At 41.2% G+C, this 20,451-nt stretch overlaps 1 protein-coding gene across 10 annotated transcripts in view; it reads left to right on the top strand.

Annotated features, from left to right (window-relative positions):
- The window catches only part of DYM (dymeclin), a 152,247-nt gene that overhangs the window by 103,221 nt on the left and 28,575 nt on the right, over positions 1-20,451 (top strand). For all 10 annotated transcript variants that reach the window (XM_031597102.2, XM_031597109.2, XM_090131980.1 and 7 more), the window contains one exon: positions 8,125-8,227. In XM_031597102.2, coding sequence (XP_031452962.1) covers positions 8,125-8,227 — 103 coding nt within the window. The remainder of the gene's footprint in view (positions 1-8,124; positions 8,228-20,451) is intronic.

Below are 20,451 nucleotides of genomic sequence, written 5' to 3'. Positions count from 1 at the left end.
TCTTGGTGATCAGACCTATCCCTGGTTTGGGTCTTCTGAATTTGCTTGTTGTCTCGTTATTCAGGGTCTTTGCTTTTTGGGTGGGAGTTACACTTTGACTTTCTCCAGCAATTTCCTCCAGTGCTCACCCACATTGCTCTGCCCTAATTGAAGTCAAATGTCTCTTTGCAGCAGCTATGGAGCACTCCCTGTTTTGAATGCAAGTGGATGGAAAAGATGAACTGTGAATCCTGTTGTCCATTCAGTTTTCTTAAGAAATATTAACAGGGCAAACTAAGGAAGGAAAGGAAAATACACTGATGCCTTAAAACCCCTGAGCCAAATTCAGGGACATTGAGCTACGAATGAACCTTGTGATCAGTCTGTAGATTGCTGCCTGGTTATTGAGTTTATACTTTAATTCATTTTAGAGTTAGTAAGACGCCATTATTTCCAGGTAGCACTCCTCATCCTCTCCCATTTCCATCATTTATGTAGAAGTATTGTGACACTGTTTGGAATACCAGGTGGAATGAGATGATCCATACCCGTATTTAGGGGAAGGATTTACTGCTTTGGTGATGGAAGCATTCATTGGATAGTGGCCATGAGCTGCCCAACAATTCATGCCTTCAGCTGAAAAATACATTTCGCATTCTCTGCAGATGAAACTCTAGAGTTGCTTTAGTAAATATTTACTTTTGTCTCATCAGATTGAATTCCTTGCTTCCATGTTTTTTCCAGTCTCTTTGTCTTTCAGATTCCATTTTAACAGGAAATCCTGTTTGTGAATGCAAAGTCTCCATTAATTGTTCTGAGTAGCTTCTGACTTTGCTTATGTACTTTTGCTGTAAGTGCGGGGTGACCGCGTGCCTTTCTGCTTCTATTAATTAGAACATTTCTTCCTCTCTCCGGGAGGCAGAGTTTGGAATGTCTTTGTAGCACATCACTTCAGAGCTCTCTGCTCACAGTGAAAGATAAGGTATACTCTAAAATTAATGAGAAGTTTTTGTATTGAACTAAGGATATCTTGAAACACTTTATTTATTATGATTCTGTTTAGGACTGTACAATTAGAAGATTGTAGTGCTTACTGTTTGATGGGGAAGATAGGGTGGAATTAGTTTGTTTGCCCTGGTTGCATTAAGATCATTTGTGATGCTTCAGGATTTCAGAGAATCATACCAAAGTACGGTTTGATTTGGAAAGGAGCTTAAAGGTTATCCAGCCCCACCCTTGCTGTGGTCTGGTTGCCTTCCGCCAGCTCAGGCTGCCCAAGACCCCATCCATGGCCTCAGGCACCTCCAGGGATGGGGCACCACTCTTCCGTTGTGTCACCTGCACCAGTGAGTTTGGTGTCATCTGCAAACTGTTGAGGGTGCAATCAATTCCATCATCTACGTCATTGATAAAGATATTGAAGAGCACCGTCCTCATTCAGACCCCTAGGGACACTTCTCATCACTGCACCCACCTGGGTATAGAGCCATTGATTACAGCCCTCTGGCTGTGATGAGCCAACCAATTCCTTGTTTGTCAAACAATCCAGACACATCTCTCTCCAATTTAGAGATAGGGATTTGGTGTGGGACCATGTCAAAGGCCTTGCTGAAATTCAGGTAGATGACATTTACATTTGTCCAGCAAAGCCTCCACTGCATCATAGAAGGCCACCAGATTGGCAGGGAAGGTATAAAATAAAGTATGCTATTACTTTCTACCTAGCAATTTGATGTCTTAATTAGTCAGCCCCTCTTGCCTGGGAGCCTCTCCATGGATAAAGCTGCCCTGTGTGGCACTTGGATTCTCCAGGGCTCTCCTCTCTCACTGTTTTAGTTTGTGTCATTACTGCTTGGATAATTCAAATGCAAAATGCCTCAAGGTCTCTTCAAAAGACATGGGCATTTGGGGACATGGTGGTTTCTCTCCACTCTGCTTCATGTTAAATGGATTTGTCCCATGTCCTGGTTCTTTAAGTGGTTACAGATCACTGCTCTATTGTCCACAAACATCTGCCAAAGTGCCAGTGGTGCACTTGCCTGGGCACGGTCCTCCCATTTAGCACTAATTTATTTGCATTTCGTATGAGACACTGGGATGCCTTTGTTCTGCTGTGACCTTCTGTGTCAGGTCCTTTGCTCAGACATTGTAGTCATTACACAAGTACAGTCTTTATGTCACGACACTCTTTTTGCTCTAATACATTAAACATTAGGTCAAGCCAAAGAGATGATCCTAAAATGTAGGAGTTAGGGAATGGATTTAACTTCTAGACCTCAGGTCTCAAACCTAAGGCATTCTCAGGGCTTGCTCTATACAGGGCTTGTCTTCTAATACAATTGTGGTATCCTTGCAGGCATTGTAAAATCCTATTGTTTACGGACTATTTACGTAATGTGAGGTTTCAGTGTTTATGGCTTATATTTAATTCTTTAAAATTGAGAACAATAATACATTTGGCACATGTGTAAGAGTGGAACAGCTCAGGGTATTGATGAAATGTCTGAGAACATTCATCATCAATTTCTGTGATCTGTGGGACTGTTTTTCCTCTCCAGATAGTGTTTGGTGTTTGTGTGCTTTCCAATTATTTACAGTCCACTTCTGAACTGGGAGACTGAGAAGATGCAGAACTTGTGAAATCTCAAGTTTTAAATAAAGACTTTGATCATTGCTTTAGTTCTCTAGTAATGCTATACTTGGAACATATAGTATACACTTTTGTCAGTGTGTCTTTCAAACCTTCCCTTGTTTGGGTTTATGCTGATGTCTGATGTTTTCTGAGCAATAGGAGCTCTGATCTGTTGTAATCCTGAGCCACCAAATGGGCCATCTCTACCACAAATCCATATGCCAAGCACATGTCACTGATTTGAAATTTTTCCCAAAGAGATTTGTTGTCTGATCATTTATAGAACTTTACATTCACAAAGGTTGGAAAAAAAATCAAAAATCCCCAGCTGTCCCCCACCATGCCCACTGACCACGTCCCCATGTGCCACATCTCCATGGCCCTTGAACATCTCCAGTGATGGGGATTCCACCACCTCTCTGAGCACCTGCTGGTGCCTGGCCAGATTTTTCATCAGATTTTGTCGTATGAAAAATAATACACAAATGTGGAAGTTGTGCTGCCATATTCTTTCCATCTCTTCTAATGCATGCATTACCTGAATGCATGTGTTCTCAGATCCAAAAGAGACCGCATGGCTCATACTGTCTGACCTCCATTGTACCACAGACCAAAGGAACTTTGTGCAATTAATTCCTCCTCCTGGTCTGGAATTCCTCTGGTGGTGGCTTAATCATTAGACTTGATGATCTTAGTGAACTTTTCCAACCTCAATAATTCTCAAAAATTGAAAGACAAGAAATAAAAAATTAAAAATAAATAAATAAATAAATAAACCCCCACCAAAACAATGCTCTTTTCTCTTTATCTGAAGTTCCTACAATGAATTTACGGAGTATTAGTATTAGTATTCCTTTATCATTGAAGTGTACCAATGATATCATCTCTATCTCACTGTATTTCAGCAACACTGGCAAATCTTAAATGGCTGCTGGCAGGTAGAGGGGCCAAGAATGTAACCCAACTGCGAAAACTTATTTAAAGATGGAAACTTGGGGATTTTTCAGAGTATTCAGGTGTCTGATTTCCCCTTTGTTTAAAACATGCCATATTGCTTTTTGTCAATCTAGTTTCTTAATAAAACATCCCACGTGGAACAAAGTCATACAAATGACATGTAGAAACCTGCTTCAATATTGGCACTGTCTCGCTGTATTTTATTTCTAGTCTCGTTACTGAATGAGCTTGGCAAGCCCTGTTTAGAATGAATCTCATGATTAGTGTTCCATTATTATGCACTGGATTAACTGGCATGTAATTGTGTTGGGTCATAGAACCATAGACTAACCTTGGTTGGAGCGGACCTTAGAGGTGCCCTGTTTCCATCATCCTGCTGTTGGAGCTGCACGTCTCCCCTCTTTTAGTTTAAAGCCATTCATCCTTGTCCTGTCACTATCAGACCATGCAAAGAAGTGGCTCTCCCCCCTGTTTAAAACTGTAAGTAGTGGGAGGCCACAGGGAGTTCTACAATACATTTTACTTTACTCCTGTATTTTGGAGTTAACAGGACTGTCAGCTTAATTGTCCGGCTTTATGAGCTATTCTGTAACTGTTCTGCTGCAAACCACTTGCTTACCATTTCTGAATGCATATGACCTTTTGTTCTTTGTGTAATGGAAGCGATTAAGGGACATATGCCCTTTTTTTTTTTCAGCATTGTTCTGTAGAGATCTGTTGTTTTCGTCTAGTAGCGCGGTAATAATAGTCTGTTTATTTTGTCCCTTTTAATATGCATTAAAATATCATGATATTTAAACTTAGTCATTGTTTTTGTCTTTGTTTTTTTCCTCCTTCAGCCATTTTCTGGCAAATACTGTCTTCAGATTTACCTTCAACCTTAAAGTTTAATTCCCTTATCTTTTATTAACTGTTTTAAAAGCTTCATTTTATGCATTCATTTATTTTTTTTTCTTTATACGTGAGAAACAGAGTTTGTAAGCCACTTCAATCTGCTGTAAATTAGATTTGCTGCAGAAATTGCAGATGCTTAGGATTTTTTATTGATTGTTGGCTTGTGGCTTTGGTGGACCAAGAGGAAAGCTGTTCAGTGAGTTCCCATTATTTGCATTTTTTGAATCCACAGGCTGCTTGGAACTGACTTTTTGAAAGTGTTAAGTTCATATATTACTGGTTTGAATTTTATTATGTGTGCAAATAGCACATAATCAAATCACTTGCATTTAAGCAGCCATTACTATTCAGTCTGTAATCACTTAGTGGGTGAGGTTCAGCCTTGTATTAAATTAACTAGAAATGCTTCATCTTTATAGAAGGAGTTAAGAAATCAGTGATTTCATAATTCCTAAGATCAGAAGAATGAGATGTTCAAGAACCTCGGAGATGTGGCACTTGGGGACATGGTCAGTGGGCTTGGTGGGGTGGGTCAGGGTTGGGGACCTTGTAGGCCTTTTCCAACCTGAATGATTCTGTCATTCTGTGCTGAGGTTTTCCTTCAGCCCAAAGTCATTCCTGTTGGCTCAGTTTCTCCACGATGTGATTTGCTGATCTGGGATATATACCAGCTTTGGAGGCATTCTTAATTCCCACCTGTGCATGAATTGCCACCGTTTTCCCACTTACCCAGTAATGGGGGAGAACAACTTTGACTTAGTAAAGCATTTTTTCCACTTTTTAATTACATTTTTCTTGCCTTAATAGTCAAAAATAACCCCTAAACCTTCCATACACTGAGGATGTGACCATCACAAACCAAGTACCTTTAAAAGGCAACGTTTGTCCATAATCAAAGACCTCCATGAGTTAAACTTTGTGAAATGACTTCTGGTGGCTCTAAGTAATGCTGAACTTTTAAAAACATGTTGGGGCGACTCCTCCAAGGAACTGTTCTCTCCAAAGGATAAGCCATTGGTGATGAAGAAAACTGGCTATTTTAACCTCAATATTGGCATTCTGGGCAGCGATTCCACAAAGAAATGCTTCAGCACAGCTGCAAAGTCAATGAGCTGCAGCAGGAAAGCAAAACTTGGCAAGGGGAAGCCTCAGAGCCAAAGACAATGTATAGCAGAGCTCACTGCTGCTTCAGATATTGAGCCCAGCCACTGAGGGCTTGCTTGTGCAGCAAACGAGCACTCTGGTTTACTTAATTACACTTAAGTAAAAAAAAGAAGCAAAAATAAGGTGTAAAGAAATGTTCTTTGTTTCTTTCTCCTTCTCCTTCCCATTTTTCTCCGTTCTGCCAGAGAAGATGAATTTGCTCTTTGCTGTTCCCGTTCAATGCAGACTGCTGATGTGTGTGCATTCTTCTCGTCATATTGACTGAATATTCAAAATCTGATCCCAATGTTTTGTTTTATATTTACATTGCACGCAAAGCCAAAATGCTTTATTCGTTTTGGTGAAAAATACTGCTTGCTGGACATCCTATTTCATACAATTCTGTGGTCGTCTTCTTTGAGGAATAAAGTTGTGGAGCAGACAGGCCTCAGGTTTAACCTTGCTGCATCCCCAGTAAGCATCACCAGGTTGGCTTTAACTGATTGTTCCATCTCCACAGCACTAGATGGTGCTGATGGCAGCATCTCTGAAATCTGACTGAGCCTTCAGAACTACCTAAAAGCAGCACTGCTGTGCAGCGGAGGGACCGGTCTGCAAATCCAGATTTTGTTTGGAGCAAGCATTAGTCTGTGAATGCAACAGTTGAGTGCAGGAGGGTAGAAGATAGAAATCCTGTTAATGAGGTATTTCTGCATTGCTTCTTCCCTGTTTAATGAGTAGTTGGTGTTTCTAGCTAATAGTTGTGAACTAGTGGAAGGCTGACTTTTGCCCCATGTATTCCAACACAACCATTCTAGGATTCTGTGATTCCAGGAATCCATCGTTCTAGGTCTCCATCATTTGATTGATTCCTCTGGTGAGGGCTTTCTTGGACAGCATGAAGGAGAAACTACGATTCCAGGGTTCATGACGTCAAGTACATCATGTTATGCTAATAACACCAAATGTTTCTCAGTTCTTACAATGAGCACAGATGTTCTGTAATCTCACTGGGCATTTTGTCCCTATCGCTCCAGCCGAGGTTATCCCCATCACAGCAGGGTTCAGCACCAACGTCACTGGTCCCAGTGTCAGCTGTTCCTGGCCCTAGGAGACGCTGGCTGAACTTGGGGATGGCGTGACACCCCAAAGGGCTCCTATGGGGTGATGTCTTAAGTGCTGCAACATAAGCTATTGTTCTGCTCTAAGAAGAGTCTGACTGAAGAGGCGTCAAGAAATGGTGGAATTGAGTTGGCTCTCAATATAGAAGGTCTGGGCTTCAGAAACAAGGTAATTCCTTGTGGCTCTGAGAAGTGCTGGAAAAGCTTTCTCCTGTAACTCTTGGCTGGCAAGGAAGGAGAACAAGCACTGATATCTGCTATCGGTATCTCCTATCTAAGGCTGCAAGGGACTCGACATCGGTGTTATATTTGAAGGTGAAAACAGAGGGCTTCCTCAAATCCTGGCCACCATTTCTTTAGGCAGAAAAGCTTTCTGAGAGCACTGAAGTTGTCCTCCTGTTCCAAGAGGCAGTGGCTGTCGAGTGTATAACCCGGGGCAGTAATTAGCCACTTCTTTGTTTATTACACTGACTTGAATCCTTTCTAACTGAATCTGGTGAGCACAGAGTCTGCTGCTTATGTGTGTCCCAAGAGCAACGTCACCAACCCCAAGGGGCAGTGCGCTTTTGGGCATGAGTGAATGTTGTTTGGTGGTTGCTTTTATTTTCATCAGAACAGTTTGTTTTACCCTCAGAGAACCAATAGAGTCGTCCTAGGAGAGCCTGATGAGGTCCTGAATGCTCACCTTTGATTCTGAGTATTCAGTTCTGTCTTATGGTGTCTTGCAGTGAAAGTCCATCTCAGTGATGTGGGCATGCTTACTAAAAACAGGTAGAATTTGGAACAATGGGTGTTGTTTTTTCAAAATGCATGAGATGACATTTATTTCTCTGTATGTGTATGGACCTCTGATTTCACACTGGTTATTTATAAAGCTAGTGTAATGCTATACTCCTGGACTTTAGCTGAGATGAATGTGAAAACAATATGTATGAGTAAAATACAAAACCTCAGCCTTCAAATAACCAAGGCTTTGACACACACTGGGATTCTTCCTATCCTGAGCAATTAGGTTATTGAACTGAAAAATACTCATGATTATTAAGGAGAATAAATACACTGTGTGTGATGCTGCACTTTAGAAATAGATTTTAACAAACTCACCCTGGTTATGAACTAAAATTAAGTGTGTACCATGTTAAAGTTTGATGTTAAAGAACTTAGAATCGAACATATGATGATCTTTATATCATTTATTTTGTAGAATAGCTCCAGTTCACATTCTACTGCTGCTTAACTCAGATGTGTCTATATAGACACATACATGTAACTATTATACACTGCATTTAAAAACTCTCCACATTCATGTTAGTGCACATAGTAAAGCACCTCTTCTGATTGCTTTGTCTATTTCAGACCATTATTGTGAATTTGTTTGTTTTTTTCTCTCTCCTCCAGCTTATTTTCTCTACTGTCTAAAAAGCACAACAAAGTGCTGGAACAGGCCACGCAGTCCTTGAGAGGTTCCCTTGATTCCAGTGAGTCTCCACTTCCTGACTATGTAAGTATCGAGCTTCATGTTGTACTGGATGCTCCAAAATATGAGAGGTACAACCATAAATCTGCAAAGATTTATCAGAACGTGTGACAGCTCAGCAACCACCAACTCCAACGCATAAGAACCTGCATAAATGATGTAACGTCTGAAAAAAAAAAGACACAAATAGCAAAACAAAACCATGGCTCCTGAGAGCTGGGAAGACACCCTGTCAGTGTGCAGTTTTCAAGCCGTTTCTATTGAAGGGCATTAAAATAAACTTTGAAGTTTCTCTGTAATACTGTCTAAAAGAGTTGTCCTGTTCTATCAGTTACTGCCAATTTGTGAGATTGAAAATGCAACAGCTCTTTTATTTTGGATGTTAGTGCGTATTCTAGGACATGGCTCTCTGATGCATGACGTATCACAGCGCTCTAGCACATGAGTACCAACAAAGGTAATTTGATGTAAAAGTTTGATAACATGAGTTCAGCTAGCCAGGTTTCTTAACCTCTGTCTTCTAGTTGCTGTTGCTGTCACTACCATGAAAACTGGAGGCATTCTGTAATTCAGGGAGCAGATCAGTGTATTCTGTCTGCCTGATGATGCCTTAATTCACACGGAGCCCCTTGCAGCACCGCTCATTGCAGGGTTGTGGTTCCTGTCCCACGAGCTGACCCTCCATTTATCAGCAGCTTTGGTCCCAGCGAGGCCCCCTCTCTGCTCTGTGTTTGGGGCAGGGGATGCTGCTGCTCTTTGTCGTGTAAGGTGACCCACTCTGCTTCTTCCATCTGCAACAGCATGGACATGGGAATGCCCCAGAGCCTTTGGGTAACTTGAGGAGGATTCGATGATGTAGGGCCACAGCTGTGAGGAGTCACATATTTGGGATGCGTTCAGTGTTCCTGATTGCTGGGATTGATAAGGCTCTGGGGCTGCATTGCTAAGAGGTGATTAACCTCCATTTCCTGCCAGCTTCCAGCTTAAGCAATTACACTGCTGCGCATTCTGACTCCTCCTTTGGTCTGTGGCACTTCATTGATCTGTCCTGAAAAGCTGTGGGGCTTCCAGGCAAAAGGGGGCTGTGCTGGTAGAGACGATGGCTTTAATAGCTGCACGTCCAAGCTCACTTCATTCTGTGCAGTGTCACAGAACATCTGCAGTCACCACACTCAGAGACACCATGAGCTTTTGGTCAACCAAGTTGTGTCCAGATACCTTGAGAATAGGGCAGACACCTTTAACACTGGCTTCACAAACTCATAGAATCATTAAGATTGGAAAAGACCACTGAGATCATCAAGTCCAACCATCAACCCATCCCCTTGCAGGTGGATACAGCTGAAAACTGCCCTTTGTGGAGCACTGCTGAGGAAGAACTCCCTTTCTCCTTTTTATGATGTAGGGAAGGAGGCAGGGGAGGAGAAGGACAGCAACTGGAAAGGTTGCTTTAGGGGATAATAAAATCACAGCAGTTTATTGCCTGTATTTTGAGAAAAGAATGCATGCTCCCATGCATGCCTGTTTTCCCAAATTGCTCACATGGCAACTTAGTGTAAGGCACTGTCAGTTGTCTAAATAACAGTGGCAGCAAGATGTCATTTGCTGAAGGACACTCTGCTTCTGAAAGCCCATGATTATGTTGTTTGTAAGAACAGTTGTTTGTTTGCATTTATATTGCTGCAAGAATGCTGTAAGGAACATGAGGAGTGAAGGAGCTGGGAGCTGAGATAACATCATGGACTGGAGTCCTGGACTCTATGTTGGCTGAAGGATTTTCTCTTTTTCTATCTGTGTTTGACCACTGTCCAGGCATAGAGCTAAAGAAATCCTAATCTCTCAGTGTTTGAGCTGGTGTTTCTGCCACAGTTAGCTTTTTAACGTAAACGCAAGATTTTTGACCTAATACCTGTTGGTCTGTGATAGTTGTAAGAATCTGGGATCCCCCATCGCCATATTTCTTGGGGTCATCCTGTGTATGCTGTGGGCTGGAGAAGAGGAGGGGAGAGGAGACCTCATGGCCCTCCAGCCCCTCATGGCCATACAGCCCCTCGTGGCCCTACAGCCCCTCATGGCTCTGCAGCTCTGGCATACACCAAAGCTGTGGGTATTTTTGCTGTGAACCCCAATAAGGAACTGACCCAGCTAATTGTTCTTGCTGAGGTTTCCTGGGCTTTAGTAAGAAAAGAGCAAGTTATTTCGTTGTAAGGTCAGATCAAGTTCATGGTCCTGTAAGGCAGAAAGCCCCTATGAGCTGTGTGCAGTGCAATTCAGATGCAGGAAGAAGTCATAGAAATAATTACAGCTTTGGAATACATTTCTGTCAAGTTTCTCCTGTCCATAAGTATCTCCAGTATTCTCCAATACAAAGAAATAGGACAAATCCACTCTGTTTTGTTTATGGCTTTCTTAGGTTCAATGAAAAAACAGTCCACAAAATTTAAGTTTAACTTAACGAGGAAAGTGGGGGAGTGTTGCTTCTTTTCATATAAAGAGAAGTTATTTAGGTGTGTGTATCAATGGTTTCTCCTGATTTCATTTTTTAAGATATGAACGTAAAGAAAAGAAAAAAAAAAAAAAGTGGAAAAGTCAGCAGTAGGAACAATTTCAGTTTCAAATAGCTTGACATGCATTATCCCTTGGGGCTTTGGTGTGTATGGGGCTCCATAGTTTTAATTAGGTTTCTGCCTTTGTTTCAGCATCATCTAACACAACACAGGGGCCAAGGCTTTGTGGCAGGGGGAGCCCAAACTCCACCCGGATGAAGCTTAAAAAGTGAGGAAAAATTCTAGCAATTACCCATTTTGTGCCTATATCGTTATTTCCCACGCAGGGTTATCACTAAAACAGCACTTCACAAAGTTGTCAGCACTGGAAGCAATGTAGTGCAGTTGGACTTTCCATAATGCTCCCAAACGCATTCCTTTAAATGTCTGAAGAGCCATCCTTTAAACTCTGTCCAGAATTTGTTGGGTCTTTGTTAGTTGGGTATAGCAATGAGTGCACGTTGGCGATCCAAAGGGAACACATGCAGAATGTGGATGCAGCAAGCCGTGTTTGCAGTAGCAATGTGTGGTGGTGCAGTGACTCCTTCCCTGGCTCCTTCCCAACCTCGTTAACGTTACCTGCTGTGCAGAGCAGTGTTACATGGAGCCTTGGAGTTCTGCACATGTCAGGAGCAGGTTGCCTAAGGAGGCTGTGGATGCCCCATCCTTGGAGGCATTCAAGGCCAGGCTGGATGTGGCTCTGGTCTGGTGGTGCACATAAGCAGGGGTTGGAACCAGATGATCATTGTGGTCCTTTTCAACCCAGGCCATTCTATGATTCTGTGATTCCTTGGTATTAGTAACGAGAAGTAAACTTTGCATTTGTGTGATGGGATTTTTCTATTTCTTTTTCGTATCCTCCTCAGTCAGCGCTCGGTAATGGACCAAATGAAGCCCAATATTTAGATTCCTCTTTGATTTATCCTCAATTTACATGGTAAATAGAAAGCAGCTGTGTGTTTAAGCATTAATTCTCGAAACTCTTGGGCCCCTCCAGCGTCATCTGGAAATAATGCAGCTTGTAAAACACAGCTAAGAAGAAAAAGCAATGTTTGTTTTATGTGGGATGAACGACTTCAGTTGGGGTCCTTCTAATGCGGCCATTAAGAGGGTTATTAAAAAGCACTATTACCAAAGTGCTTTCAAGAAAAAGGATTTTTTTGTAACTCGTATCTTGTTATTACAGTTGATTATCTTCAAAGCTGTGAGTACTTCAGAAATAATCCTTCGTTTTAGGTTCTTTAGCAGAGAGCCAGACTAATCTCCTTCCTGTACACGGGGAGATGTTTGAAAGGTTTCCCTATTTCCTTTCCTCCCTGGGAAGAAATGGACTTGTACAAGAGAGGTCTCCATTTTTATCTTAGGAATTTGGGATTGCTGAAGAGTAGTTAAATCACGTCTGTGAGCTGCAGGATTGGCTCTAAAAACAAAAACAAATCCCCAATCTCTGTTTTCTGGATGTAGTTAAGTTACAGTGGATGAAAGCTGGTAGTGCCATAGAGCCAAAGAATGCAGCAAGCTTTATTGTCAGTGCGTGCAGTGGAGCAACCAAAGCAAAATCAGTGTTCTAGAAGTGCATATTATTAATAACTGTAGGCTAAAGCCTTTTGTCCACAATGCGTGTCTACCATTTAACTCCTGTTCTGACACTAACCAAACCATTCTATTTAAGAGTTTGGGATTCCAGATGAAGCCCTGGTGTCTCGTGTTGCAGACTTTTTTTGACAAAGGATGAAATAAATGAGCGATTTCAGCCTATCCAGCACGTGGCACACATTAATTGTTAAGCTACCTAAAGAAGTAGTTCAATACAGAACCCCACCAGCAGCCACAAGTGCTCTCCAATAACTGTGTGCTACTGTAAAGAAATTGAACGTCTTCCCTGGGATCATCTGATAACTTCAGTAATGATGGAGAAATGAAATTAAGCCCACTTCCAAATAAACTGGTCAGTTGTAATGGAGTTAGTGTGATGCAATTAGTGCTATTCAGCTGGTAGTCTGTAAAAATACTGCCTTGTGGTAACTTCTGTGAGCAGACAAAACGGGTATATGACTTGTTGAGCTGTAGAATTGAGTGTACCCATGGAGAATGGAAAACTCCTAGCAAACTAAATTATGACTCCTAATTGAGATACGTCCATATTTCATCAACACTGAAAAAGAAAAGCTAAGTCAGTTCTTTTCTCCTAACTCAGAAACCACCCAGCTTTCACCAGCAGCTCTGCCCAAGTCTCTTCCATGCCATTTTTGTCTGTTTTCTCAATTATTCTATGTCACTAAGTAACTTCATAAGGTTTTGTTTGTTTGTTTGCATTAGTCATAGGATCACAGAATCACAGAATGGCCAAGGTTGGAAGGGACCTCAAGGATCATCAAGTTCCAACCCCATCCACCACAGGCAGGGCCACCAACCTCCACATTTAATACCAGGCCAGGCTGCCCAGGGCCCCATCCAACCTGGCCTTGAACACCTCCAGGGAAATGGTTTGAAGTTGAGGGAAGGAAGATTGAGGTTGGATGTCAGGGGGAAGTTCTTTACTATGAGAGTGGTGAGGTGCTGGAACAGCTGCCCAGAGAGTGGATGCCCTGTAAAGAACTTCCCCCTGATATCCAATCCAAACCTTCCTCATTAACATTTATGGACTGTTGGTGTATGGTTTTAGATCTTCTTTTTGGCTACTTTAACAAACCTCAAATACAATTGGACAAGAAAATGTTTTTAGGCTGTTGTTGAGGTGTGATACCTGGTATACCAGTATCCCATCATATTGTTTTTGGGTGAGGGTTCCAGCAGCTGAGGCTGTACTGGGTAAGAAGACAGTCCTGTACCAACTTACCTTCTTTTTGATCACTCTGAGCTAGTGGCTCTTGGGCAGAAGTGACACTTTCCATATCAGGTTATTCTTAGGTACGCCTGTCCCCACTCTATTATTGAGCCAGAGGCTATAAATACATTTTCTAAATATTAGTCATACCCTCCTTCAAATGAAGTACTTTTAGTTTAAAGAATATTTCTCCTACCTAATTCCCCTATTTTTATACCATCAAAAAATAGTAATTTCAGAACAGTCTGAAATCACCAACCGAACCCAAATCTAAAGCAAGTTCTTGTACTGAGTAATTGCAAATTTCTGCAGTTCTGTCTCAATTCCTTGTCAGCTCTTTTCTTAAAACAAATTAGAAATTTTCCTGAGAAAAAAGCTGCGTAAATTATCCTTAAACAGAGAGAACAAACTGCCTCAAAATCCTGTGCTGAACGTGCTAGTGAACTTCAGTCTGATTAAACTTCCTAATATTAGTAGGAGCAACTATTATTTTTTACTGTATTATTTTTTCATTACTGTATCGTTTTGATAATGTGCTTGAAGGATCTGGGAGCAAATGCATTGCTCTTTGCCGATGCAAAAAGGTTCTTTGTTTGGAATTACGCAGTTGGCTCACTGGTACCTGCTATTGGGTTACGTGCACAGATGGCATTAAATGTTAATTCAATTAGGACCTCTCAACACCCGGGAAAACGAGGATGAGCATCATTCATATTGATTTTAGAACGTTCAGTGTTGCGACAGCATCTTATGGTCATCTGATTAAAAAAACTTTTCATTGTTCACATTTATGAGATGAGAACAAAATTGGAAGAAGCGGAAAGAAGAAGTTCTGGGGCACTGCTGCCATGTTGCAGCAAAGGGTATAAACAGTGGTACTTGTGTGTTTGTACTCAGAATAAATGTTTTGGAAAAGGCCAGTTTTATGAACATTCATAAAACAGAAGATGGCATGGGCTGCCCAGGGAGGTGGTGAACTCCCCATCCCTGGGGATGTTAAAGAACCATGGAGATGTGGCACCTGGGGATGGTCAGAGGGCATGATGGGGTGGGCTGGGGATCTTAGAAGTCTTTTCCAACCTCAGGTTCTGTGATTCTATGACCATAGGCTAAAGACATTGCTAGAGTTTGGTTTAGAAATGGAGGTTCCAGGGTCCCTTCAACCCTCCCAAAAAGGAAGAGTAGAATCCTGTGCCCTGGTTTTCCGCTGTGCATCCGTTTGTGTTGCATTTGGACTGAGGTAGGATGCAGCACAAGCTGTAGGTCGAGTATCTCACCATTAAGAAAGAAAGACCTCACAAGCCTTTCTGTAATTACCACCTATTACTGCTGTGTAAGACAGCATTTGTTCTGTTCAGAGTGATGGGGAATTTTGATATGCTTGGATGAAAAACAGTAACTACCATTCTTCAGAACATCTTTATCTTTTATTTTTATTTATCATCATTGATAGGGTCTTCAGATGGTTTTCCTGCTGCCAAAAAGTAAAGGAGGAAACACTGGGAGCAGACCCATGGATGGCCTCATCCATTTGGGGAAAGCCAAGTACTTCACACATGTGGGTTGTGCAGAGCTTTTCAGGAGAAGCTGTGGTTTGTAGTGTTGGGCTTTGTCAAACATCCACCAACAAATAGAGAAATGGAGTGCAATGGTTCTCCAAAGCATTTTTTGAAAGAGCACAATTTATTTTTGTGGCTTCGATGTATTTCAGCAATGCCATAAACCAAATGTTTAGCGCTTCTCCAGCAAGGTTTTGATTGAAAAATGTAATGTTTAAAAACCAGAAGTATGTTTCCATATGTTACAAACATCCCAGTAATTCCGTTTTTGAATATTCAGCCTTGTAAAAGGCAGGAAATGGACACAGAAAGAAATCTGCACCTTTTCAGGCTGTTCAGTACTTAATGCTAATTGGAATTATTTTATATTACTTTTTTTCTATGTGAGACACCAGTGAAGCACTACAAATCTTGATGTCTCACCTCCTGTTTTCATCCGCTTTTCTTCTGATTTTATGGGCACACATCTGCAGTAACCATTCAGTTTTTGGTTGGTTACTGTTGCTCTAAAAAATAATAATAATGAAAAAATCAATTTTTTTTTAACACAATCTCATCTACTGAAAATGTATCTGTCCTCTGTCTTGCTGCGGGGCTGGTGTTAATATTACCTTTAATGTCACACTATTTAGTTGCTAGGGGATCAAATGATGGTGCGAAGGAAAGTAGAATTCTTTGGAAGTAATCAGTCAGTGACTCTGAAAAATGGCCACTGAATACAGAATTCAGAAATTGGACAGAAAGTAACAGTTCTTGACGTGATATGGAAGGTAAAAATACAGCACTTTAAAGACTCTATGTGATTATAGTTGCACAAATGTGTAATTAAATTGCATATTAACACATGCATCCATTGGCATAAAGGTAGACCTGTGTTTTTATTCATTATCACAGCATCTGTCTTCGGAACATTTAACTCTGCAATTTTAATTTTAAAGCAAGAATGGAAAGTTGATTCATTATTGTTGTTGCTTAATTGACGTCAATGCTAACTTTTTTTTTTTTCCCCTAACTTTTTAAAGTCAAAGAAATGTAAGAAAGAAAAAAGCTGGTGGTCATTCCACATCAGCCAGTGAAATACCAAACATCAAGCCGCTTTAGGGAGACATCTTTTAAAATGTTCATAAAGAGAAAAGGCTCTGTTAGGCGACCTTCATTCAGTCATGCTGCATTCTGATCCCCTGCTCTTCTGGGAGATGCATGTAGTTGCACTGTTTTCCTCCAAAGTGGAGAGGTATAGGATTTTTTTTATTGCTATTCAGATGTGTAACTGGAATGTGGTGGAGGTATGTATAACTCTTGTACATACTTAGGCTTGAGCCAAAGTGGAGTGCGTGTGGGCTGCCACTGAAGAATAGGACATCTCCAAAGACACAGTGTTCTGCCTCATTTTTCTTGAAATAGCACTGGTAGGTAGTGTACAGGGTCTGCTGCATTCGTGTATTCAAGTACATAATAAGCCAAACACTTGATCTTAATTGGTTTGCTAAGAACAAGAACCGACTGTCCTGTTCTGTAGAGCAAAACCCCACCATCCTATTCCATGGAACAAAACCATCCTGTTCTATAGAATAAAACCAAACCATCCTATTATATAGAACAAGAACAAACCATTCTATAACCAGACATTCTGTAACAAAACCCAAGCCTCCCATTCTATAGGACAACCAGCCATCCTATTCTGTAGAACAGAAACCAACCTTCCTATTCTATAAACAAAAACCAACCAACCCATTCTACAGAACAAGAACCCAACCATCACATTCTGTGGAACAAGAACCAACCTAAAGAAAAGTCTTCAAATTACCCATCAGCAGCTCATTCAGAGCAGTGGTAGAGAAATTAGGGACATATGCATTGCAGAGAAAACCAATGAAGAGAGAGTTGCAGTTTTTCCCATTACGTGAGTCTTCGTCTCTCATCTTATCTATGTCTGTCCCTACTGTGCTTAACAAACCAGGGTACACAAAATTCAATTTTGTCCCAAAATAGAAGAGTCTTTATAAATATTTCAGGAAATTGGATTTTGTTGGACAATGCATTTTTTCCCCGTATTTCTATTACAATTTTTTTTTTTTTTTTGCTTCAGAATCTGAAAAATGTCATCTGTTGATTATATTTTGGTTTTTAAATTTGTACCTGTGTGCACAAACTGCTAGAATTATGTTCTGTGGGCTTCAGCTTTTCCCAGTCTCAGTCATAAGGTCCATTTTTCAGTATGAATGCTGTGGCTGCTGTGTGCTTACAGACCATGAGCAGAAAGCTGAGCACTGCTCATCAGCTCCTGTGTGATCAGAATTGATGCAGGACCCATATCCCGTGTTCAGAGGAATGCTCTTTGACAATAAGATGAAATGTGGTAAAAAAATTTAACACAGAATCATAGACTCACTGAAGTTGGAAGAAAACTCTGAGGATCACCAAGTCCAACCATCAGCCCATCCCCAACACACCCACTAACCACGTCCTTCTTTTAATATGATCACTTTCTTACATCTTTATCATACATTTTCAAAGTACTTGCTGATGGAGACTTAGTCTGAGTGCAGTATGAACGTGAAGTAGTCTCATCACTGGTGGTGTGTCTGGATTAGTCTTCCAACTGTGTTGTTACATCCCCAGCCTTAAAAAGGTTTGGGCCTGTTGGGTATCAGTGTTATCAGGGACCTGAAATTTGTGTTGTGCACTTCTTAGCACTTAGGGAAGTACAACATACAAAGAGCAGTGCACCATCTTTTTTTTTTACGTGCCTTTTCCACCCTGAAGGCAAAAAGGCAGAGGTCTTGGGCTGCAGTGTGAGTTATCAGGCAACATAGTGAGCAGTTTTCCACTTGGATTAGGATGAAAACTTGGTGCAGTCCATGGTTATTTTTGTGGATTCCATTGTCTCAGTGAAGTTTCTGCTCATAATCAGAGTCAGAATTGCTCAGAGTGGTACTTTGAGTGGACCAAAACTGCCATATGTAGAAGGCAGTGATGGTTTTTGAGTTTCATAGCAAAGATGCTGAAACATAGCATTTAATCAGTGAGGAACCAGTGCAGAATTTCTAAATTTGGCTTCTTTGCAGTTGACAGCTCTAGTGAGGAGTTGATATTTGTTCAGTTCGTTTTTATGCTTTCTCAATTAAATTAGACACCAAAGTGAGATCTGTAGCAAGGAGTGATTTCCTTGAACAACAGTGATGGGTTCATTAGAAACACACTCTTAGATGTATGCGTTGCAGTGAAGTGCCATAGTTGTTACTGCCTAATATAGTAGCAAGGATGAAGGAAATAGTTGATATTATAGGATATAGTCAGAGATGATGCATAAACAAAGATGCTGCAAGGATCTGATGGATGTATTACATTCCTGTAACTGCTATTCTGTACAGAGGAGGGTTTGGGTAGTGTGAAGGAAAAATGTGAAAGGTGTTTGGTTGAAGTTGTTAATTGGTCTTTGCTGCCTTTTTCCAAGATGTTAATGCTTTTCTGTTTTTTCCTGATAGAAATAAGGGCTTCTGTACTTCAGCTCAATATCACATAGGGTAATAATGCAAAAAATGTGGGGTGTTCCTTTTTGGAGAATCACTTGCTTCCAAGGGGTTCATCAGTAGTCATCTTCAAGGAGCAAGCTTTTAGGTCTAGGCAGTTCATTAAGTAAAGCATACATACTAAATGCAAAAATGTGAGACTTGATGTGGACATTACATAAGACCTGCTGTGCAATTTAAAGAACAAATCAGGAAGTGTCAGAGTTTCAGTTCACGTAGCAGTACTTATTGCATAAAACCTCCCAACAGCTCTCCTGGTGACAATTTACAGCTACACTGGATGTGGAGTGCTGGAATAAGAAACTTTTTCATTTGAGTAACTTCTTTAAAGTCCATGAACTCTGCTCAGGATAGACAGGTTCTGTTAATTAAAGCCTGTATCACAATTATCTGCCTGCCCTCGGATGGTGGAGGTGGGGTTTCACGTGAAACTCATCCTTTCCTGTTCTACCAGTCAAACTAAACAGCATCTTCACATATACCTCTAGGGAATACTGAACCGTAGAATCACAGAATCATGAAGGCTGGAGAAGACTTCCAGGATCACCAGATCCAACCCCAACCCATCCCACTAACCATGTCCCTCATCTGCTTCATTTCGAGGAGGAGTAGAAAATCTTTAGGGAGAACTTTTCCTTTCAGCGAGAGAATCAAGTGTGATGTTTAATTTGAATTTTCTATGGTATGAATATCATCATTGCCATCTTTCCTAGTGATGGTCGCCTCCCAGGTTTTACAGGACCTTATAATTTGTCATTTTGGCATCTGCAAATCACTGGAGAAGGAAGCTTGCCAACCCTTGCTTTCCAGCATGGAATTCAGCACTGGGATTAGATGGGAGGTTCCCGAAAATGGAGTTTGGAATCAAAAGCCCAGATGCTGGGCTGGGGTGAAATGCTAGAAAGCAGGACTATCTATAGTTCTCCATCATAAAATACCTTCTGCAGTTGCCTTACTGAATCCCAGTCTAAGAAAAATGCCAAGGTCTGAGTCTCTCCGTCACTTCAGTGCTGTGTCATCATTTAGGGCCTGTCTGAGTGCTTGATCTTTCCTTTGGAAGTAGAGAAGGCTTACTAACAGGATAGCTTAGGAAACTCAGCATTCTAGGCCAATGTCTAGAAACTTCAGATTGACTTGGGAGCCTGATTTACTGGGGATCAATTGAAGTATTTCAGGATGAAGAGTTTTAGCACTGGGATTTGAAAGAGCAACTGCACAAAAGGAAGAAGAGGGGAAGAAGTAGCCAGGTGATGAGCCTTGGGCTGGCTACAGACCGCCTATAAAGGAGTCAGAACAATGAAATTGCATTGGGTGTTCTTATAAAAGAGTGGCAGAGTTGCACCTTCGCTCAGGTACCTGCATGTCCTCAGAAACAGCTTGATACTTTCCTGCTGTAAACGGGATGGCTCAACAAAACTGAATTCAGTTTTGAGGATATATTCCATGCAAGCCCTAAATTTTCTCTCTCGATACCTCCTTTTTTCCCCTATAAATGATTAACACCATGAAGCTGGAGAGTTGCCTTTGAATTCTTTGGAATCAGGGCATCATTACCTCTATATTGTATTTCGGTAAGGACAGCAGTGGTATTTCAGGATGCTCCAGCTGTCCCCACGGGTTGCTTTTGCTTTTTGCTTCCAATCTGTGTTTCTTGTTAGCGTTTATCAAACTCACATTTTTTGGGTATGGGTTTTGTTTTTTCTGTTTTTTGTTTTTGTCTTTTTTTGTTTGCAGATTACATTCTCGTCTCTGCCCTCCTTGTGTTTCCCTCTGTATTGTGTCT

Source organism: Phasianus colchicus, chromosome Z (genome assembly GCF_987193195.1).
Source record: "Phasianus colchicus chromosome Z, bPhaCol1.hap1.1, whole genome shotgun sequence".
Classification (NCBI taxonomy): domain Eukaryota; kingdom Metazoa; phylum Chordata; class Aves; order Galliformes; family Phasianidae; genus Phasianus; species Phasianus colchicus.
The sequence above is the reverse complement of the archived record's forward strand: the minus strand, read 5'-3'. Positions and strand labels throughout refer to the sequence as shown.